Consider the following 23,390-nt stretch of genomic DNA (forward strand, 5'->3'; position numbering starts at 1 on the left):
GTAGGACAGTCGTGCATGGTATACCTGAAATTTGAGGCCGAGATTCGAAAGCAAGGGCTGGGGCGCAAAAGTGTATTTGCTCTATTTCTTATGATATATTATTTATATAAAATGGGCATCAGATTATGCATACTTATTGAAGTTGACAACAAAGCGCACAAACTGGAATACCGACTTCTACTACTACTAATATAAATTGCTTACTTTTGGGGAATGTGTGAGTGTATTAGAAAGACTAGAGATAAGTGAGTGAGCAAGCAGGAAGAACTGAGAGGGGACCCAAAAAAAAAAAGAGAACGAAGATTACAAAAATAATAATAAAAAAAAGAAAGGAAATGAAAGAAGATTGCATAACATAAGGTCAATAATAATATGGTACATATTTATGCTCAACGATCACAGACAGACACACACAAACACACGGAGAGAAGAGTGGGGAAAAAAAAAGCGGAATAATCGTACAGTTAGAAAAAGGAAAAAAATGTCCATAAAGTAAAGGTAAGAGAGATAGGGAGGGGGTGGGAGGTGATTCAAGACTCAGAAGGCCCGACGGCCAATTCGACGATCAATCTACACGCACACTCCAGGAAGAGGAAAGGTGAGCTCGTCGCCCCGCCGCCCATGCTCGCCGCCCGTCTCCTATTGGCCGCAGCCTCTTCCCGGGTCGTCGCTGTTTGGGCCGAGGGTTCGATCGGCTTGTAGCCCAGATTCCTGAAATCAACGAGGTAGTTGTTCACTTCGATTTGGTATAGTTGTAAGTCCATCCTCACCTAGAAATCATTCAAAGAAAAGAGAAAAAAAAAAAAAAGAAAAACCGTGTTGAGTTAACAAATAATCAAGTTGGGGTCTGCTTAGGGTCGTGTAAAGACTGACTACGACATTGTCTAATCTGCAGCGAGTCTCGATAAAGTAAAGATCTTGAGCTTGTTTGACTTTCTCTTCCTCGGCCTTCCTTCGTCTCCTCCTTTTCTCGCCCTCGCTTTCAGCTGGAGCTTCTTCAGGCGGCTCTTCGAGCGCGCTAGAGTGGAGATCCTTGCGCTTGAATTCGAATCCGAGAGTCTGCAAGGTGCGATAGATCTCCAACATGACCGTCATTGGGGGCGACTTGGAGCGGATGCCGAAGTGCCATTTGGTCTTGGGTGCCTTCTTGACCCTCCCGCTCCCAGTCAAGGTGCGATGGGAGCTTTCGGCGACCCGATCGGTCGGCCGTTTGCTGGGCTCGGCGGGTGTGAACGGTTTATTGAGATTGTTGAGGGGCGAGGACTGGGTGTTCATTAAGCTTTGCTTCAAGCGTGAGAGGCCGTCGCCTTGTCCAGACACTGCTGTCGGCGGCAGCGTATGGGGAAGGATTCGGATATGCGAAGGTCCGGTGTCCTCAGGCAAGTCCAGGGACGCATTCAGTGGGCATTCGCCGGTCGTACTACTTTGCGACTGGGGAGCGTTGAGAGATGTCGAGAGTCCGCGGCTTCTGAGCGAGTTGGAGCGTCCCAAGGGGGCCTCGTTTGAGTGTGCGACATCGTCCATGTACGCTGTGCCTTCCTTCATTCTTCTGTAATCTCGAGCAAGCTGGTATGAAATCTTGATATTCTTGTCAAGATCGTTCATCAAGGCATTGTAGATATCATCGGCTGTGATCCTGTCGCCTATCAAGTTACAGAGGTCATTAATCACCCTCGGATCGAGGATTCCCAGTCCAGGTGCACGGATCTCATTTGAATCGATCGGGCTGGTATCTTCAGGTTCGTGTTGAGCTTGGTGGGAGGGGTCGGGCGTGTCGGAGATGCTGCTTTTCCGGGATTCGTCAAGGTTGACGATGATGGGTCGCGCGGTTTGTTTGAGATACTCTGGAAGATCCTGTTTGAACCAGTCAAGTTCGCGAATTTCGGGGATGGTGATCCGCTTGTTGACGTCGACTACTAGCATCCGACTGAGCAAATGTCTTGATCCAGATGAGAGATGAGGGGGTAGTGAGTACAGTCCACCTGTGTGTGTATACATATGTGTGTAGATTGTAGCAGATCGTTTATCAGTTGTAGCTGGGCGGGTGGGTTAGGGTCAGGGTGACGACTCAACTGTTAATTTTTTTGAACAGCATCGGGATATGGTCGTCATCAAACGGGAGCCTCCCACATAGCATGACGAACAGGATGACCCCGCAGGACCAGATGTCGATCTCGGGGCCGGCGTATAACTTGCCACTGATCACTTCGGGTGCGGCGTAGTTTGGGGAGCCACAGCTTGTCTTGAGGAAATCACCATCGCGCATGATGTTCGACAGACCAAAGTCGGCGATCTTGACGTTGAGGTTGTGATCTAGTAGCAGGCTGAACAGCAGATCCCCTGAATCAATCTTGATGGCTGATCAAGGAGGGTGTGATGAGGAGAGATCAGACCTACTTCTCAGGCTTCAAGTCGCGATGGACGATGTTGTGTAGATGGCAATATTCGACAGCACAGATGATTTGTTGAAAGAACCGCCTGGCATCGTGCTCGGGCATTTTGCCCACCTGACATAGTGCTTGCTGGTGAGCTTCTTCTTGTTTGATGTATGGCACTAGTTCAAAGACTGACATGGACAATATAATCGAACAGTTCGCCCTTGAGGTACTCGATGACCATGACGATATCCGTATTATCCTGAATGACATCGTATCTGGAGGAAGAAGAAGAAGAAGAAGGTCAGAGAGCAACTGATTTTCGGAGACTGTATGGGTGGACGAACAGCTTGATGATGTGAGGGTGCCTGAGAAAGCTGAGATACTCGATTTCTCTCTTGACCCGATCCCTCATCTCCTGGGTGAGGATCTTCTTCTTGGATAGAAACTTCATGGCGACGTTCAGCCGGGTGAGTTTGTGTTTGGCGACTGAATTTGGACAGAAGCAATCAGCCCGAGTTTCACAAGAGGGAGGGAGGGAGAGCTGAGCCTGACGCTTGACTTTTCCGAAGCTGCCATGGCCGAGTGTTTTGACGATCTCGAATTCGCCGATCGACTTGGTTGCGGCTGATTCCCTCTGGGTGGAGAGGCTCTCATGGCGCTTGCGGCTGCTGGGTGAGCGGGTGGCGGTGGTTGAGGGTGGCATTAGGAGGGCGGCGAAGGAGTATTGGGGGCACTGGCCGAGCTGGTGCTGGCTGGAGTCGAGTCGGGTGCTGGCTGATTTAGAGTTTGGGTGCAGCCGCCGGCACCGCGGGCGATTGCGCCATCGGAGATTATGTAAGCATCCACCCAGCACTCCCACACTCGTCAGCCCTCGGAGGGAAGCTCGGGGGTTAGCCCGGACACCCCTCCCGCAAACTTGCCCCCGTGCGCAGAATGAGGTTGGGCAGCGATTGGTACATATTTCTTGATCTCATTCAGATCGGAGTGGTTTGAAGAATGCTTTATGTACGGCTACCTAAATATTGAAATATTTGAAGTGTGCACAATCCTGAGTGGGGGCTGGTGCGGACTGCGCAGTGGGACACACATGGATATGCAGAGTGCGCAAGTTTTCCTCCCGAGGGTGGACAGCCCGCCGGCGGACTGAGGGCAGAGAACGCACACACCCGAGATGGACAGCCAGCTGCTCCGACCCCAGCCGATCTGGTACGACACCAGCTACCTGCCAGCACTGCCCGAGCCCAAGAACACGACCCCGATCCCAGAGGAACAGGTCCAGCTGCTCAAGAGCCGCGGCGACCATGTGCTCAGGACCATCAGCGACCACTTCGCCATCTCCATCCAACCCGCCAAACACTCCGGCCTCAAACCCAAACCAGCTTCCTTCACCGGGCTCTCCGAGTCTGACAAGGCGTTCATCCACCGCATCCTCACCTCGGGTACCTCGACCGACAAGCTCTCCGCGCTCACCCTGCTCGTCTCCTCAACCCCGCTCCACTCCAGGAACCATCTCTCAGCCCTGCTCAGCCTGGCCAAGAAGAAGAACCGCGAGGAGGCCGGCCGCACCCTCCGCTCGCTCGTCGAGTGGCTCAGAGGCCCCGGAAACCCACAGGCCGGCGGCCTCCCCGCGCGGAAGCTGAAGTACTTCAGAGACCAGCCCGGCCTGCCGGTCATCGCCCAAGCCCACGGCCTATCGAAGAGCCGGTGCAAGTTCAAGCCTGACGACGAGAGCCGCAAGGAACACGACGAGTGGCTGGCAACCTGGGCTTTCGAAGATTGGCTCAAAAACTGGTATCTCGATCTGCTGCGGGTCATCGAGGTCAGTCAGTCAGTCAGACAGACAGCCACCTCCAATCTCACCAAACCACTCACTCTTCACTTTCTCTCAGGCATTCTCACATGATCCGATCGTCAACACACGCTCTCAGAGCCTCACCCATCTATTCTATCTGCTCAAGGACAAGCCAGAACAGGAGCAGAACCTGCTCACTCTACTGGTCAACAAACTCGGCGATAGCAGCAAACTGATCTGTTCCAGATCATCACACTATCTGCTCCAATTACTCCAAGTTCATCCTTTCATCAAACCGATCGTCGCCAGAGAAATATCTGCCCTAGTCCTCAAGCCGATCATCCAGCCCTCCACTAAAGCCGCCGACAAAAAGAGTAACAACGACAAGAAGGCTTCAGACGACCCCAGCCTTCGTCATCACGACCATGCTCGCTACTACGGTACGATCACCCTCAACCAGATCCCACTCACCAAGGGAGAGCACGATGTCTCGAACAAGCTCATCCATCTCTACTTCGAGCTCTTCAACGACCTCTTGGGCAAGGCTAAAGTCGAAGAAGAAGAGAAAGCACCAGAAGATCTGAACGAGAAGAACGAAGAGGACCTCGAGGCTGAGCATCTCGAAGAGCAACAACTAGCCCAGAAACATGCCAAGGGTCGCAGCAAGAAGAAAGCTGGGAACCCAAGGCCGATGTCCGCCAAGTCAACCAAGGCGATCGCTGAAGAGGAAGCCCTTGCAGAAAAAAAAGCAAAGCTGGTCGCAGCCATCCTAACCGGCTTGAATCGTGCATTCCCATACGGATCGATCGAGAGTAACATCCTCAAAGGGTACATGGACACCCTCTTTCGAATCACGCACACCGGTGCATTTAGTGTCTCTATCCAAGCCTTGATCCTAGTTCAGCACCTCTTGAAGTCTAAACCGGATCTCACCGACAGATTCTACAGAGTGCTCTATGGCACCCTCATCGACTATCGCTTGCTGACTGCGCCATCCAAGCACGGCCTCTATCTAAACCTACTCTTCAAGTCCATCAAAGCTGATCCCAACCACTCTCGCGTCTTGAGCTTCGTCAAACGAGTCGTCCAGATCCTTCCTTACCATCAACCGCCGTTCATCTGTTCGGCTATCGTCCTACTCGGCCATGTGAGTGCCTCTCCTACTTCCGAGTACACATTTCGGTGGGTTAAACTAACTTCACCTTTTTTGCTCTTCTTAAAAAAAGCTATTCTCAACAAATACCAAGTGCAGTCAACTCTTCTCCAAACGTCCCGAAACGGAAGAATTAGCTGAAAGAGATCAGTATGATGGCCGGAAACGCGATCCGAGCTACGCTAATGCCGACAAGTCTTGCCTTTGGGAACTGGTACGTCATCCACTCTCTGCACGAAACTCGTATGAACCTCAAGCCGACAGCTTCACTTCATCTTTTAACAACTGACTCAATCAACTTGACGAACGAACAGGTGCCTTTATTGAGCCATTACCATCCGGCTGTTAGTCTGAACGCAAGCCAACTCTTATCCGGGGAGCCCATCTCATCCTCGGTCGACTTGACTCACCACACACTCTCGACCTTCCTCGATAAATTTGTCTACCGTCAGCCCAAGAAGAACGTCACCCAAAAGGGCTCTTCCATCATGCAGCCCGATCTCCATTACCGCCTCGCCGACGTCGTCAAACGTCGCGCTAACACTCAGACCTCCTCTCTCGATCAAAAAATTCCCGTGAATTCTAAGAGTTTCTTGTGTCGTAAGGAGGAAGAAATTCCCGCTGATGAGGTAAGCAGGCTCCTTTTTTTGCCCTGTGTTGTAACCGTTGGAATTGGTTCTTTGGGGATGCTCACCTGACCATTTTTCCCTGCTCAAGGTATTCTTCCACAAATTCTTCAAGAAGAAGGAGATCAACGAGCAGAAACACCAGAAGCAGAAAGAGCAACAAAAGTCGAAGAAATCAATCACGGAGGACAACGATTTTGGAGGGAAAGGTGGGTCGGACGATGGGTCATCAGAGGAAGAGGAAGAGGAAGGCTCAGTCCTTCCCGGATACGATGACGACGAGGAGGATGGATCGGGGGAGGAGAACAACGAGGATGAGGTATGGGCGGCGATGAAGTCGTCGATGGGCAAGGAGCTGAAAGCGGCGATGCCGGACGATGATGGGTCGGAGGACGACTGGTCGGGGATGGACCCGGCAGAGTTCCAAGACAGCGATGGGGACTCAGAGGAGGACGGCAAGCTGAAGCAGCTCCTGGCCGACGAAGAAGACGACGAGGTGTCGTCGTCATTCGAGAACGAGGAGATCAGCGTCTCCGGCTTAGAGGACGACGATGACGAGGAAGATGACGAGGAGGAGGAGGATGGCGACGAAGAGACCGCGAAGACGACCTCCTCTCGCAAACGTAAACCTGCCGCTTCCACCGTTCATCCCCCCTCTAAATCCGCTAAGAAATCAGACCAAGGACCGGCCGCTAAGAAACGGAAAACGTGGAAAACTTTGCCCACGTTCGCCTCTGCTGATGATTACCAGCATCTCTTGTCTGAAAATGAGTCTTTGCATTAGTATCTACACTTCAAACATTGTTGGATTTCCCGCGCGGAATATCCGGTAGCGGTCACGTGATATCCGGTAAATACCCGGAATATCTGGTCGTCTCGGATTGGGCTCCCCACTCTCACACCCATCGGGCCCTGTCTCGCACACATCTCAGATCATGGATGCAAAGCTGCCAACTCTCTTGCATCCATTGGGCCCTGTCTCGCCCGCATCTCAGATTGTGAAACTACCATAAAACCCCCAGTTGTATGTGTGACTTGCACCCAGACAACATGAAAATAAATGAAATAACAGCAGGCCATGAACGGGTTAAGGGGCTTCTTTTTTTTTTTAAGTGCAGATTTGATTTAAGATTGCGCACTATGCATATTCAACTAGCTTACAAATTTAACTACGTAGCAGAACCACACAGCCTTACAATTGAAAATAGAGGGGAGAACTTTAACAGGCTTTCTGGGAGTTTGCTTTTGAGAGGTTTTTTTTTTTTTTTTTGCTATTTATTTATTTAGAAGAGAAGAGAGAAAAAGGAGGAAAAAGATGGGTGAAAAAGGGAAGAACCTGTTGTGATGAACAAAAGTGGTCACTGCGTAGAAATGTCAGGACCCTGCCACTCCAAGATGATTCCCAGGTAAAGTCGGGTGATCTGGAGAAACTCCGCTCCAAAGCTCCGCCGTGTTGTAGGGCTCTGAGTGGGATAAATAAAGTAAAGCACATAAAATACTCTAGCTCCGCAAAAGTAAACAGTAAAATAAAGCTCCGCCGCATAAAGAAGATAACTCCTCAACAACCGCAAGAAAACAGCCGTAAAGCAAGCACAGAACTCCGCAAAGCACAACCGTAACACATAAAGCAAGTCTGCAACGTAAAAACTCCGCTCCGCAACGTACACAAAGTAAAAGAAGCACAACAATCCGCAAAGTAAAGTAAAACCGTAAAAGAGAGTCTGTGGGGAGTATGATGATAAATCCTCCCTCCCGGAAGAGAACTAAAAGATATCCCCGCCCGCCTCCCACGCACGCCATATGCTAACTCCGTTCACACACACACTTGTCATCCACCAAGTGCTATACACACGCACGTCATCCGCCAAGCTCCGCTCTCATGCCAACTCTTGTTGTCTCCGCCACTTGCCTTCGACCGCCGTCAAACTCCCCTCTCTAGCTTCCACACCCCTGTCTAGCCTATGATGTCAGGATCCCACATGCCGCCCTTCTGGCTGCCACGGCTTCCCCCAATCACCACCTCCACTATCCAGTCCGTGCTGGCCTGCTTAGTCTGAGTCCAGTTCCGCCGTTGAGCTCCGCGCGCCGCTGCTTTCAGTTGTGCGCTCCGTTCCACACCGTTTCCGCACCGTTTCCGCACCGCCTGTGCGCCGCGCTGATTGCTCTGTGGACAATTTGACACGAGTTCCGGAATTGATCACCACACCGTGGGGAGAAGTTGGGTCCAAAGAGCTGGAAGGGGGATCTCAAAGGGTATCCCCGAATTCACTTTCCCGTCGGAATTGAGGGAGTCTGGCATAGAGTTTGATGAAGGATTTTGTGGCCAGGAAGGCCAAGGGGTTGTGGAGGAGAGTTCTGGTTGTGACCGTGGTGATCCTCTTGTTGCGGTGTGGTGAGCGCAATCAACGCGCACAGCGTGCAAAATAGCCAAAAAACTTAACATTTTTAACATAAACAGGTGTAAATATACTTTATATCACTTTCACAAAGATGTTACATAATTTTCTCATAAATTTAAGCGCTTTAAAAAGGTATTTTCTGGCTATAAATATAAGAAACACTCAATATATGTAATCCTTCTGAAATAGCCACTTACATATACAAAAGTAGTATAGAAAGAGATTTACAGTAATTTTCTTTACACTTCAATCTAGTATTCACTTCTAAGAATTTTTTAACATCTTTGAGAAGTATTCCAGACTAAAAATCATTCACATATAGAAAAGCCAAGGCTCATATGTAACTACAATTTCATTACATAGTTGTAAATCTTCTAAGATTAAAAGCTAGTCTGATATTGGTTCTTTTGTCTATAAAAGAAGGCCATTTTGGATACTATTTCTCCCCATGCTTGCATTAGATAGTAATATTATAAATTACTAGCATTCATCACACTGATAATTTGAAATTGATAATTTAACTGATAAATTGAAGATAAATTGAAATTGAACCTCCTTGAAAACTTGTAATCCTCAATTCTCTTCAAGCTGCGCCATAAGAGCTCATTGATCAGAAGGTATTCAGACGTAGCAACACCAAGAAAGTTAAGAAAGTGCCACATCTTTATTTTTCTTTGTGTTACATTCTCCCAGAGTTATTCCGGAAGGCAGCCCTTCAAGCATTTTATTCCCTTCCAAGCTCATCTCCCCGCCGTGAGAAGTTCCACAGCGGAGGATCTTCCTGGCTACTGCCCTAGCCCCGGTGTACCTGGAACAAGAGACAAGGTAGTGATCCACTGTTTTGGGGACCCCACACTCCAAGCAAATTGGGTATGGAGCTCGACTGCACTTGAATTGGAAAGCTTTCAAATGAACGTGCCCTGAGTGAAGTTGATGGAATGCCGCCTGGACAAGAAAGGTCATTCGCGGGGACCCTTTCCATAGTTTCTCCTTCTGGAGCAAATTGGTCTTCTCAGCTGACACGCTGTCCCTGATCGACTCGTTGAGGAGGGAAGCTCCTCTGGCCTCCACCGCTTTTCTGTTGGCCAGCTCTTTGCCCTTGATCCCAACGTGGCCCGGGCACCATTGGACCATAATCTGTGTTGAGATTGGGATAGAGTCAGCTGTATCCTGGATTTGAGAGAGAAGGTATTGGCCTGATTTTGGAGCCCTTGGGTTCCTCAACCTTTCAATGGCCGCTTGGCTGTCCGTCAAGATGATTATTTGGGCCCTGGTTACCAGGAGCTTTGCCGTGCTGCCTATCTCCAGTCCAAGCCGGATGCCTACCAATTCACACTCGAAGTTGGAGGCTGTGCCCGGCGGACCTAAGAATGCAAGTTCAGACAGACTTCCATATATTGAGACCACCGCTGCTCCTAGCCCTTCCTCTGGGTGAGCAGAGCCGTCAGTGAAGATAACCAGGTCAGAAGCGGGGTTTACTGTTTCAAGGAATGATACCACTGATTGTTTTGCCTCCTGCTTGCTGGCCCTGTCAACAACGAGCTCCATATGTCTTTTGGGTCGCCATGGGGGCCTGCTAACGTTGACAAAATTCACCACCTTGAGCCTTTTCTCCGCGAGGCCAGCCATGAGTACCTCCCGGTTGAGGGAGGTGTGTACCGGGCTAGGGAAAGTCCTGGCCGTCCACAGCAGTTCAGTTCGAATCTGCTGCTCTATCGCCGTAGCCCTGTCAGTCACCCTAGTCAGCTTAGTCAGGTAAAAGTTTGTAATCCGGTTTATAGCGGTTGTTTTGATGCATCTGAAGGGCCGATACTTGTGGAGGTATTTGACCGGCGTGGACTTCAGAGCCCCTAACGCAAAACACACCGCCAAGCTTTCTATGAGATCATGTTTGAAACTTGCTGCCTGTTCAGGGAGGTGAACCAGACCTGCGCCCCGTAGAGAACCCTGGGCACAAGAACAGCCGGGATCAGAAGCCCGCGCTCCTGCTCCTGTATTCCCCACGCCAAGCTGCCAATCCTAAGGAGCTGGCCTAGAGTGTCATTGGCTTTTTTCCTAACCTGTGCGTGTTGCTTCCCAAAAGTCAGTTTCTCATTGAGGCAAAGGCCCAGACATTTGATGTCCCGCTGCAGGGCCAATTCCTGGTCATTAAAGAGGAAAGGGGACTTAGCCGCTTTTGAATGTGTGAAGATCACAAATTGTGCCTTCCGGCTATCGAAGATAGCCCCATGGCTCCTGCCCCGCAAGAGCAACTCCCCCCTTATCTGATTCAATTGCACCCTGGCCTCTTCTACGGTCCTTCCCGCTGAGAGGTGAACAACATCATTGATGAAGCCTAAAGACACCTCATCCCTATCAAAGTCAAATTGCCTTAGCAACAGATCAGAGTTGTAGATGATGTACAGGATGACTGATAAGGGTGAGCCCTGCGGGAGCCCCTTAACAACTTCAAACTCAGCTGATTTGCAATCCGCAAGGGGAAGTCTTGTGCGTTGACCTTCCAGGAAACGGCCTATGATCTTCCAAAAATAGGTGGGGCATCCCTTCCAACGGAGGGAATGAACCAGGCGGTAGGGGTTGACCAACAGGTAGGCCGACTTCACATCTAAGAACAGAGCTGTGACTGTCTTTCCCTCCCTCCATTTCTGCTTTACCCACATATTTAGTGCCAGCAGAGCGTCTTTGCACCCTTTACCTCAGTGTCCTCCCGAGTGTCCGTTGGGGATGATGTTCTGCAATTCTGCCCAGAAAGTAAGTCGGTCAGCAATGGTTGACTCAAAGACTTTGCTGATTGTGTTGAGCAGGGCTATTGGCCGGTACGTCCCTGGGTTGGTGTAATCTGGTTTTGCAAACTGCCTGATAATGACTGTGGTGGCGATGCGCCAGGCAGCAGGAAACCAGTTCTTGCGTATGCATCTGTTGAAAAGGGTAGCAAGAGTGTCAGCCAGCTCTGCCGCGCATATGGAGAGGATTTCATTGGGAATGTGATCTAGAGATGGCACTTGGCACCCGCCGGCGGGTCCCCGCCACACTTCAGCACATAATTATTTGCGCTTGCAGGTACCCATTGCACGCGTGCAGCTCCCTGCATATATTTTTACTAAAATAGAACCCTTGGAACCCGCCATGGACTCCTGCAGGCGCATATAATTATGTGCTGAAGTTTGACGGGTACCCGCCGGCAGGTGCCAAGTGCCATCTCTAATGCAATCAGGCCCTGACACCTTCTTCTTTGCCAGTCTACTTAGCACTTTAGTTACCTCGTCGCAGGTGACAAAGGGGTATACCACAAAAGAAGAGGCATCCACCAGGGGGACATCCAACAATTTGCAGGCACTTGATACCACTGATGTGCCTGCAAAAAGGAGCTCAGCCTGCTCCTTCTTGTTCAAGGTGAAGGTGCTATCCGGCCATCTCAGAGGAAGGATGTCCCCGCTGCTTCTGGGTTTGGTGAACTGGAGGGCCTGGAAAACTTTTGTTGTGTCGGTTGAAGCTAGGAAATCCTGCTAGTGTTGCTGCTTGAGTCGGTGAACTTCCTCCCAAAACCTGCCATTCCAGTAGTTATATCGGTCAGTGTTAGTCGGCAAGGGGGACATCACTAGGAGACGTCAACACTTGTTCCTTGCTTTCACGAGGGGACCCAAGATATCCTTGTCCCACCACTTCTTGACTTTTCCTGGATTAACACGGATCTTCTTTCCCTGGCCCTGCCAAGCACCAAAAATGCATGAAGTGAGTCATTCTTCCACTGAGTCCACATCCAGCCGCAATGATTCAAGACTTAGCTGGTTGAGCTTGCATTCCAGCACCCTCCTCAGTTTGTCTTGGTCCAACTCCGCCGGCCGAGGGGCCACTGTGCGGTATACTGGCTTCGGGGGGGAAAGCCTGAGAGCCGTAACAAGTTTCTGGTGGTCAGAGATGTGGTTATCCAAACAAGTATTTGTCCTGTGGATCAGCTGGGAAGCGAGGAGGTTTGCCCAAGTCAGGTCAATCGTCGTCCTGGTGCCCCGGCTGGAAACAAAAGTGGGAGAATCCCTTTGAGAGACCAATCTGAACCCGCGCCTTCCACACAACAAGACAAAGGACTTAGTGTCCTTGTGGACATGGGAGTAGCCCGGCGGGTTCCAGGAATGGTGATGCAGATTTGAGTCCATCCCAATGAGTGTTGCCACCTTCCTATTGTTGGCCGTATCCAGCAACCCTTGTACCTGATCCAGACCTGTTGTGGTACCTGGTGGGTTGTAAACATTTAGGGCCCGTAGATGGGCCCCGGTCAGTAGTGTCAAATCCAAACCAATAAAAAACTTACCACTGCCTCCCAGAAATTTAATATTCTGGGATGCAAGTGATTTGCGGACGTAGGAAACCACCCAGTGCTTGTCCTTGAGGTCCTTTGGCTGGTGCTTGGGGCTGTAGAAAGTCCACCATGCCTCATGGTCAGGGGGAAGACATGTCAGCAGGTTTATCCAAGGCTCCTGAATGAGAAGGGAAATTACTGAGTCCGGCTCAGTGTTAAGGATACTATACGTGGTCGCTTGGATATTGTGACAGTTCACCTGCACAATATGTTGAGTTGTCTGTTAGTCTGCTGCCATGATGTGTCACCACAGTATGGAGGGCTGTCTGATCAACCCATGAGCACTACCAACCAACCACCCAGCTGGCAGCCACAAGCGTCTGTAGCCTAGTTGGTAAAGGCAGCACTCTAGTATGTGTCTCAGCATAGCTGAGGTCGTGAGTTTGACTCTCACCAGACACATCTTCATTTTACAGTCTCTACACAATAAAGGAGGGCACAAAGTCTTCATTGCTACAAAGGGAAGAATGTTTATCTACAACAGAATTACTAGGAACATTAGGGGTTAGTGTAGGGCCTAAATTATTCATGACATAAGTGAGTTTTAGAGACAAGCCATGCCTGTTTCACCTCACACACCTTATCAAAAGGCATGTGGGTTTCCCAAATTTCCTTGCCCTTTCCTGTGTCCCTACAAATGACACATTGCTTCCCTGTTTGGTAAGCCATGGCCGGACAATCCCTTGTCTTGTGCTTCCCGCCGCATTTGCCGCACTTGGGATCCACTTGGCACCATTTTCTAAAATGGCCCATCTGCAGGCACTTGAAGCACTGTGGCGGGAGCTTCTTGAAGCATTCAACCCTGTGGAAACAACCATTCAAAAACATGCCCCGCTGCTTGACCAAGAGATCAGCTATCGCGGGTTCTGTAAGAGCTATGAAAACTGTACCAGCCTGATGGGGGTCCATGGGATCCCTGGATCCTCCCAACTAGTGCATCTTGAAAATTTTGTTTGAGAGGAAGTTGTTGTCCGACACAATGACAATCTTGCTGGCAGCCGCATCGACATTGAATGCCTGGGGGATTCCATGAGGTAGGATGGAGTAGGTGCTCAGTGACACCTCCAAATCACACTCTTATTACGGAGTGTGCTTTAAGATACAGGGTATCCTGGATTTCTTACTGGACATCCCACTCAGGGATATCTGGTAGTGGATGAAGTGCTATCATCTTTATTCTTCTGCTTCTTTTTCATTTGCAATCCATCTGTCCTCCAAAAAATCAAATAAAAGATCAATTGATAACGTTTGAGATCTCAATCAGAGGTACTGTCTGCTCAAACACTATTTGATTTTTATTTATATCTTCCCGGAATAATCTTCAGCCGTGGTTGTACTCCTGTCTGTCGCCATTGGGTCCTGGCCCAAGAGGAGCTGTCAGTCCCTCAAGCCGGGGTATTGGGCACAATAGTTGTCGCCTAAACATTTCAGATACTAAATGTTTATCTTTCTGTAATTTATATTGTGCTGGTCATACGCGCAGCATTGCTGCCGCAGATCACTTGGCGCTGGTGGGGATGAGTTTTACGCAGTCCTCAAGACGAAGACAAGCATTCACCAGGTGATTCTTTGCAAGGTTCTACGGGACCAACTCAGACTGCCGACGCAGTCGGGTCACTTTAAGAGGCTGGAATGACCAGGCTCGGGTCGAGCTTGGCATCTTCGTCGAGTGCACGAAGTGCGGGAGAATCTTAACTTTCAAAGTCCCTCAATGTGTGGACTCAGACCGTCCTCCGGCTTCCGGTCGGCGGCGCACTGCGAAGGACCGAGGTCCGACAGGGTCCGACGGAGGAAGGTGGGTGCTGCGCGCAGCACGAGTCGTCGGGCCGGCGGGAGTCCCCCGGGGGCTGAGTCGGACTCGGAAATCGCAGGCGGATGGTTGGTCTGGGCCACCACGTATTGAAGATGTCACTCCTCCAATCGATCTTCAGAATTACAACGTCGGTCAGCCACTGTCTCCGAGGAGTGGCCCATTTCCCAGACGTAGGATGTGAGTACAAACCGGTCTGGAGAGAAGAAAAAACACGAGCCGGCTCTGACGTTCTTGTTGTTACTGTTTTTTGCCAATAAATCTACTCCTAGTCGGGCTTCAGATCAGGACAGCCACGAAAAGAGCCGGTGGTTCGACAAAAAACAATCGCGGTTCGGCGGGTCGACGGTTAGGTGTCAAGAGATTTGGAGGCAAGTGTCCCGCTCAGCAGAGGCTCCGAATCGACAAGATGAATCAGCTGATTTCCGATCCTCTTTGCCTTGCCTCAGGCCAAAAGGTTGAACAGGGAGAAATCATCATTCGCCAACGTGGACAACGGTTTCATCCTGGTCAAGATGTCTACATCAGTAAAGATCATACCCTACATGCAGCAATCCCTGGCTTTGTGAAGTTTTACCAAGACCCACGTGGGGATCATGTCGGGTATAGGGCATTGAGTCTGAGGCGTCAGAGAATGAGGAAGTTTGTAGGAGTCGTCGCGAATCCAGATGAGTAAGTAATATGAAATATCATCTAAATCAACTCGTCATCAACTAACCCATCTTTGCCGTCATGATTGGCAGACAACTTCCAAGGAATTTACCAGAAGAAGGACGGGCACGATACTTCGACTTGGTCGATTTAGCTGCCAAAGAGCGGAAAGCTGCCTCCAAGCCAGCTACACCCCGAATCCCCCAAACGGCCTTTGCTCGCCCGGTGGCAATTGATCCATTTTAGCCAGTGTATATTCAGGTCTTCACTGGAGGACTTCCCTTCGATTTACACGGCCGTGTAGTCAGATCTGGCACTTGTAAAGCCAGATCTGACTCACCTTGTAATTTTTAGCTTCACAAGCTTTTCCGCAGGCTTGAGATGCCAGAATACCTGCCAGATTTACACCCCAGGTATTCCAGCAACTCGGGCCTCATCCCTCATTGTTAACCCGGTCATCGAAAATACATTCGATGCCCGGTAGAGACCGGCCATCGAGAGTACGCAACCCTCTTGATGACCAGTCAGTACCAGTCATCGAGAGGATTCAACCCTCTCGATGGCCGGTACAGACCGGTCATCGAGAGGACACAGCTCTCTCGATGACCGGCCTGTACCTCGAGAGGACACAACCCTCTCGATGGCCGGTACAGACCGGCCATCGAGAGAGAACACACCACCCTCTCGATGGCAGATCTGTGCCGGTCATCGAGAGGTGTCCTCTTGATGGCCTACCCTCTCGATGACTGGTACAGAGGACACATCTGTACCGGGCATCAAGAGGACACAACACCGGTCATCGAGAGGACTCAAACCTCTCGATGGCAGGTACCCCTCTCGATGACCGTACAGACCGGTCATCGAGAGGGGTGTGTCCTCTCGATGACCGGTCTGTACCGGCCATCGAGAGGGTTGTGTCCTCTCGATGACCGGTCTGTACTGGCCATTGAGAGGGTTGCGTACTCTCGATGGCCGGTCTCTACCGGGTATCGAGAGGGTTGCGTACGCTCAATACCCGGTAGAGACTGGCCATCGAGAGGGCTGCGTACTCTCGATGGCCGGTCTGTACCCGGCATCGAGATGGTTGTGTACTCGGGATGGCCGGTACAGACCAGCTATCGAGCGAGCTTAACAAAGCCCGCAAGCACCGCAAGTTGTGTAGGTGCAAGCAGGGCTTATGACCAAAAGGAAAGAGTTCGCATGAGGCGATCTTAAAAATAACTGTGAAGATTCTCGGTTTCCAGCTCACACCTCACCCTTATATTGTCTTTTGCTTATCGCTTGGACTTCGCGAAGAAGTTCAAGCGGTAAAGTTATGTGGTTATCGGGCACAGCACAAGTTTAAGCTGAAGGATTCTGCCCGTGCCGCCCACAGCATAGGAATGGTGACGTCATCAATACCCAGCTGTGGGGATGGCGACATCCAGGTTGGTCAACAGCCTAAATCGCCCTCCCCCCTACCGTTCCGGCTTCCTGTTGAATTATATTCAATATTGGAAGACCGACAAATCATTCTGAATACGCAGCAAAGGTCCAATTCTCACTCGCATCTTGAATATACCAAATCTTAACCTAAACCTAATCGAAATTCCCCTGCCAACAAAACCGAATCGACAAACCGAGCTTACTGGTTTCTTCTTCACGCGTTAACATTGTCAAACTTGTGAAGAAGAGACTAGTAAGTACCATCCCTTCAAAACCAATCGTCAACAATCAAAGGCCAGAACTAACAACAGTTATTTTCCTTATCTTCTATTCTCATTCCCCTCATGTTATAATATAGATCAAAAATCTCTTTGCGCGTCCTTCACCAAATCCCAACCCATCACCCAATCCACATCATCATCAATATCACTGCTTTACGCAGGTATACCTCATTGTTATTTTTTGCGATCTTTATTTTCATTCTTATCTAACTGATACATGTTCCTTCCAACTGTCCTTCCTCACCTTTTCCAAGAGCAGCAACAGTAGAAAGCAGACTTCTAGCAATTTATGGCATATGGGAGCCTATAGTGTCATCACAACCCAGTCGTGTGGTTTCTTTTCAATAACCATGGCCCATGCCAAGTTTGGACAGTTATTTTGCTTGCTAGGCAGTTCTTCCACCATATTGCAGTGCCCACGCTTTGTGAGGTCTCAAAATAAAGAGTCTCTTTTCATCCAATTCCGGTTTTTTTGACTAAACTGTGAACACTTGGTCTTGATTTCATGTGATATAAAGTGGCCAGTTGCAGCGGAGGTAATCAAAGATGGCAATTTTCATGAGACAAATATGATAAAATCAAGATAAAGTTTACTTCAAGGCTTTAATTCATGATAGAAGTGATTGGAGAAGACTGGGTAACTGTAAGGCTACAATGGGTTATCTTTTGGAAATTTAAGGCTACAATGGGTTTTTATTTTTGGAAATTTAAGGCTACAATGGGCTATTTTTTTAGGGTAAATGCTGGATGATTCTGTGAATAAGGAAAAAAGTGATAGAAATCTACTCAGAAGATTTAAATTTTTCAAACTTGTGGACATTGTTGTGCAACTGGGCAACAAAGACATCAGGTAAGCCCCATTGTCTCATTATATCTCAAGTTATATCTTTTGATTGGAAAACCTTGGGATTTGTTGCCTTGTTCTGGGTAAGAATGGCGATGATACCTTCTCTATCAGACGCCAGTATCTTGACAAATGGAAGATACTTGTTGAGGAGGTTCAATTTGAGATTGATTATGGACGCGCTGTCAGAATCGGACTCGGGGCCGGGGCTCCAGTGGGTAGACAGATTCTGGAGTTTGCTTTTTTTTGATGTGGAAAACTTCTTGAATTTAAAATCAGCAGGGGGGGTGCGAACGTCTACTCCCGCCTTCCCTTCAACCTGCAAAAGCAACCACCTGTCAGTGTTATGAAAATTGATGGGAAAAAAAGGGAAAATACGGACAATGGCATGGGCCCATTGTTGGACCATAGCAGTAGTCAGAGGTATATATCGAGTGGGATCGGTTGGGTTGATATGCACAGGCATTCTTGGTTCGTACTTCACGTTGGGTGGGTTTGCAGCAAATATCTGATTAGTGTAAAGATTGATCACATTGAAATCACCCGCCACGGTGATTGCTGAAGGATTGGATGGATTGGTGGCCTTCGACGATGAGACTGATATTGCAGCCTTTTGGGTCAAGACATGTTTCTTGATGTCAATGGCGGCCTTAGCTTGCTTCTTGGCGGTCTTGGGGTTGATCATGAGAAGTTCCAATGACACCTTTGTGCGGTCCCGGTGTGGTACGCAAAAATGTGAAAAATCAAAAGTTTTTCTCATGTACATACAGAAGGCCTCAAGATACCATACATTGGACACCATAAATGGACTACACGGCTAAATTAACCCCTATTCTCCACTGGAAGCATCACTGGAGCCCCACTACACTGGAAGTTAGACCCTCTGGACAACCTGTAGCACCCAGTCAACCACCTGTCAGGCGCCTCAAGTCACATTCCCCGCACCATTCTATCCCCACTACATATATTGGTTTGGGTTTGTTTTTTATGTACATGACATCATGCAGAACTGCCCCTGCAGGCTGTGCCCCTTCAACTGAATGGTTCCCCACATTCTAGTTCCTTCTAACTCCACTTTGTTTGGTCTTATTACATCACATGATCATTCCCTGCACAGCTTATGCACCCCTTGCATAAATTATGACATCATCTGGCACAGCCCCTCCTCATGTATGCACCCCTTGCATAAATTGTACACAGCCACTCCCTCTTAACTCCCTCATGTTGTACAGCCCAGGCCAGCTAAAATATCTCACGCAGGGGCTTCCCTGGAGCCAAAATCCCTCACATTTGTCTATATAAGGAGCTCTCTCCCCCCATTTGTAGTTCCTCAGTTTATTACTCATCAAGTTTTATACTCACCCATCACCCAAAACACTTACGTACCCACTCAACCCTCTTACTTACATATAACAACTCTTACATACTGAATAACAACCTTTTTTATACTGTGTCGCGAGAAACTTATCTTGAGCTAACCACTCCTATCACTTATTAAAACTTGCCAAGCTTACCTTGGTGGGTCTTGTAGCTGGTAGTATAGAAGGGCAGAGCTTGCACCTCCTTCATCCCCTTCTCCATTCAGCAAAAGGGTTTCACAACCACTTTTGAGTCTTACACCGGCCAGTCAAAATGACGGCAGCAGTCCAGTAATCGAATGAAGACTCATCCGTGATTCAGTAGTCAGCGGACTTCTTGAACTCGTCGCCATCATCAATATTCATCAAGACTTTCCACTCAATCCGTGGTGATCCTTTGATAATGGCGTTTTGAATGAGATCGCCGGCGCCGTCAAACTGATCATTGCACTTGCTTGGAACAAACTCTTGGAAATCCTTGAGGGTTGACAAAGCGAGGAATTCAATTGGGAAAAGTTTTGGCTTCTTGGATTTAAGCATCGCCCACGTTGACTTGTTAGTTGATGAAAACTTTTCGTAGAACAACCTGAAACTAGTGTTGCAGTTAATCACCTGAGGCTGAAGACCAGAAAGGTGTTTCAGTATCACTTTGATCTAGAGACAAAAAAAAAACTTACGGTCAATTGCGCCGGTTGGGGACCAAGACTGCAAATCCGCCACAATTCAGAGGCTGAGAAGTAACCTGCGGGAGGATTTTCCCTATTGAAAAGGTCAAGTCCAAACCGGGACATGTTGTTAGCAATAATGAAAGGAAAAAACTGAAGTCAATTGAAGGATGACTTCAAATGACTGGATTGTTAGGCAGAATCCTTCCGAATGGTGGGACAGGCCACAGCATCCTGAATGGTAGAACTAGGCACAGCCTTCTTGGCTGCCGAGGCCGAAGTGGAAATGATCAAGATGATCTGTATTTCACAACACAAGGAAAAAAAAAAAACAATAAATACAAATCATGGAATGCCATGATTTTTTCACAGCAAGCAGGACCATCCGTCCAAGCTTTCTGCAAAAGACAATATGTACTTCGGTTCTTACTCTACGCCAGCTAAGCGCTGGCATCTCAGCTATCTTTTTGTCTGCTCAGCTTCTCTCTAACCCTTTTCGTATTTTTTCTATCTTTTTTTGAAATCAACGACTTCTTCAAGTCTTGTAGGCCCTTTACCGTTTTTTTGCTTTTTGCACCTAGGGTTTTGGCAGGAAGTTGAGGTAACTGACCACTGCCAACCAGATGAAAAACCACAATACAAAGTTTGGAAAGCTCAATTGGGAATTATGGAGAGGGAGTGGATAAATTCTGAGTTGGCAGAATTCACAAGACTATACTCAAGAACCACTGGCCAGGAGGAAAAATGAAATTGGTTCAGACTGTGAGCGCTGTGGTGGAATAACATCCTTCACCACCAAAAATGGTGAATGCTCTCACACCAACGTGTGCTGATAATTCATAAGTCCCCTCCACACCGGAGAGATCACAAGTGCTCACATCTCTCCCCGGCCAAGCCGCAGTGGGGACGGTGTGGTAGACAGAAAAGTGGAAAAATAAAAAGTTTTTTCTATGCCACATAATTACTCATAATAGGCCTCAAGATACCATCAAATGGACCAAATAAATGGATTTCACGGCCAATTTAACCCCTAGTCCCCACTGGAAGCACCCCTGGACCCCCTCTAGTGTGGAAGTTACACCTCATGGACACCTATCACACGGCCAGCCCCAGTAACCGAGCTGTCACCTGCCTCAACCCAAGTTTCACAGTAGTACCCATACACACATCACAGGATACAAACATACATCTCTCCATCAGGCTACACTCATTACATGTTAACTACATACACTCCTTTATATACATAGTATGACATCATTTACACTGTTTCTGCAGCCTCAGACTTTGTGTATACACTAATTCCCCCTGTATGACAGTTCATGCAGTCTACTGTCACCTCATGCATGTGTTAGAATGTTCTTTTGTATATTCTGACATCATGTATGCACCCCTGGCATGTTTAGAATGTTCTGTTGTATATTCTGACACCATTCATGCACCCCTGAGGGGTTATGACATCATTTGTATCTACTCCCACCAGCCAGACCATAGCACGGTGGTATTCGACGCGGTTTTTGGGCCCGTCAAATACTGATTTGTTGAATATTTGAGTATTCACAGATATTTGACTTCAAAACTCCCAAAAATTGCCAAAAACACAAAAAAGACACTTGTGGCTTTTTTATGAGTTTCTGACAATCCAGAATTCAATTCAGACAGTTGTGCATTCAATTTAAGACGTATATTTATTCAACTTGGAGTGTATTTACTATCATGTGTAGATTTTGGAGAGGAAAAGTTCATAAACAATTGAGAAGAAAAAAAATGAAAACTATTTGTCACTTTGAATGGACTTATATGCCTTATCATGTAGCCAAGATTGCATACACATTTTAGATTCAACTGAGTCGCCGGAGAGAGAAAGCCTTTTTACAGCAACTAGATTACCTGACTGAGAGAAAACCCACTCACTTGCTGCTGAACTGGCCGGAATTTCAAGGAAGTCCTTGGCTATCATCAAGAGTGTTGGAAGCACAAACTGATTATCTTTCCACCAATTGATGATGTCATTCTTGAAAGGTGGTTCAGGCATCTGCAGATAGGTTGAAATTTCATCGGTAGGAGTCTTCTTTGATATCTTCTTGTATTTTTGTAACGGGTGGAGCTGAAGCTTGTCGTTTGTCTTTGGGGAAACCAATTCAGAAAGTGATTGATCATTTTTTGATTTCTTATTGACGGAAAACTTTGCTGAGTAATCATCAAATGCTGCTTGTAAAACTCTCATCGCTTTGTCTTTGGACTCAATCTGAGTGTTGCCATTTGTATTCATATTGTTGCTGTCAGAATCAAGTGGTTGTTTGAATAGAGTGAGCTTGAAACGTGGATCCAAAACAACGGCGAGTATTGAGTGTTGGGAGTGGACTGAATAGTAGCCTTGAAGCTTGACATTAGCGCTCTTAGCTGCCTCAATCATGACCGATCTCGATGTGCGGCGGGATTTTGTGAACTTCTTTATTGTTTTGTTGCAGTGGTCAAGCAATGCCTTGTACCACGGGATCACAACCGTCAGAGTCGCATAGAATTTGCCCTGGGTGTTGATCAATGCCTGTTGGAACTTCTCCAAGAATGAATGAATCCACTTGAAAAGGTTCCAATTGTCATCCTGGATGACTTCCTGTTACATAGAAGAAATATATTATATTAGAAAGCAAGCGGAGACTGAGTGACACCAAATAAATTGAAAATCTGAAGGAATTACTGACCAGATCTTGAGTTTTCTTATCATGAAAATCACGCACCGCATCGATGATTTGAGATTTGCCAGAGCTAGTTTTACCCTTCTTCTTTGAATTAGATTTCTTGTTTTTCTTCTTTTGACCAGATCGGTTAGTTTTCTTGCAAGAGGCGAGAAGGTTGTCAATTGCCGGTCTTTGAATAAGAGCAAGATCAAGCATGTTAAATGTTGAATTCCAGTGTGTGACACTGTTGATGATTGGCCTTGATTCTTTTACATTTTTTTCCTTGCAGAGCACCTGAAACGATCTATACACTTGATCGGACTCTTGGATATGTAAAACAACTGCTCGAATTTTAGTTAATGAAGGCTTGAAAACGCGGAGAACTTCATTCGCCGCAAGGTTGAGGATGTGGGCAAAGCATCTGATGTGAGCTTCAGGAGTGATCAGCAGTTTGGTTTCAAGGGCAGTCTAGATAAATTTATTGATGTTTGAAGCATTGTCCAAAGTGATTGATATGATTCACTTTCCGAGATAAGAGAGATCCACTTTGCCAGCGGATAGAGCTTTGTTCTCCTCAGGTTGGCTATTTTCATCTTCATTGGTATCGGATTCAGAAGCACAAGAGTTTTTGTCTGAAGTATCATCAACTTCAATCAGTTTTATTTTTTTTGAATTCAAGTAGAGATGGCAATTGGTACCCGGGTACCCGCCGCATGTCCAGGTACCGCCTGCTTTTTTGGCCCAAAACAGATACCCGTACCCGTACTTGGCACCCGCGGCGGCGGTACCCGGGTCTTTCTGGCAGGTACCAGCGGTACCCGCCAAGTTGTTTTTTGTAGATATGTGCCTGCTTGCCAAGAGGGATCCCTCTCGGGCTTCTGCGAGCTGGTATCAGTATACCTGCCGCCAAGAGAGGATTTATACCTGCTCGCCGAGAGAGATTTCTCTTGGCGAGCACTGGTATACACACACC

General features: G+C 48.1%; 3 protein-coding genes across 3 annotated transcripts; 2 read left to right on the plus strand and 1 right to left on the minus strand.

Annotated features, from left to right (window-relative positions):
- Positions 1–530: 530 nt before the first annotated feature.
- On the minus strand, positions 531–3,202 carry PtA15_5A35 (uncharacterized protein; the record flags this gene model as incomplete). Its single annotated transcript, XM_053169112.1, has 8 exons — positions 531–770; positions 874–1,982; positions 2,074–2,324; positions 2,398–2,507; positions 2,572–2,653; positions 2,723–2,864; positions 2,931–3,012; positions 3,185–3,202. 8 exons carry the CDS (start codon positions 3,200–3,202, stop codon positions 531–533), a joined length of 2,034 nt encoding a protein of 677 aa, XP_053020020.1.
- A 347-nt stretch (positions 3,203–3,549) lies between these two features.
- Positions 3,550–6,733, plus strand: PtA15_5A36 (uncharacterized protein; the record flags this gene model as incomplete). Its single annotated transcript, XM_053169123.1, has 6 exons — positions 3,550–4,188; positions 4,268–5,317; positions 5,397–5,537; positions 5,638–5,952; positions 6,041–6,478; positions 6,620–6,733. The coding sequence occupies 6 exons, from the start codon at positions 3,550–3,552 to the stop codon at positions 6,731–6,733; spliced, it is 2,697 nt and encodes an 898-aa protein (XP_053020021.1).
- Positions 6,734–14,580: 7,847 nt separating this feature from the next.
- On the plus strand, positions 14,581–15,412 carry PtA15_5A37 (uncharacterized protein; the record flags this gene model as incomplete). Its single annotated transcript, XM_053169134.1, has 4 exons — positions 14,581–14,695; positions 14,788–14,886; positions 14,965–15,187; positions 15,259–15,412. The coding sequence occupies 4 exons, from the start codon at positions 14,581–14,583 to the stop codon at positions 15,410–15,412; spliced, it is 591 nt and encodes a 196-aa protein (XP_053020022.1).
- Positions 15,413–23,390: the final 7,978 nt, after the last annotated feature.

Source organism: Puccinia triticina, chromosome 5A, assembly GCF_026914185.1.
Source record: "Puccinia triticina chromosome 5A, complete sequence".
In the NCBI taxonomy this organism is placed as follows: domain Eukaryota; kingdom Fungi; phylum Basidiomycota; class Pucciniomycetes; order Pucciniales; family Pucciniaceae; genus Puccinia; species Puccinia triticina.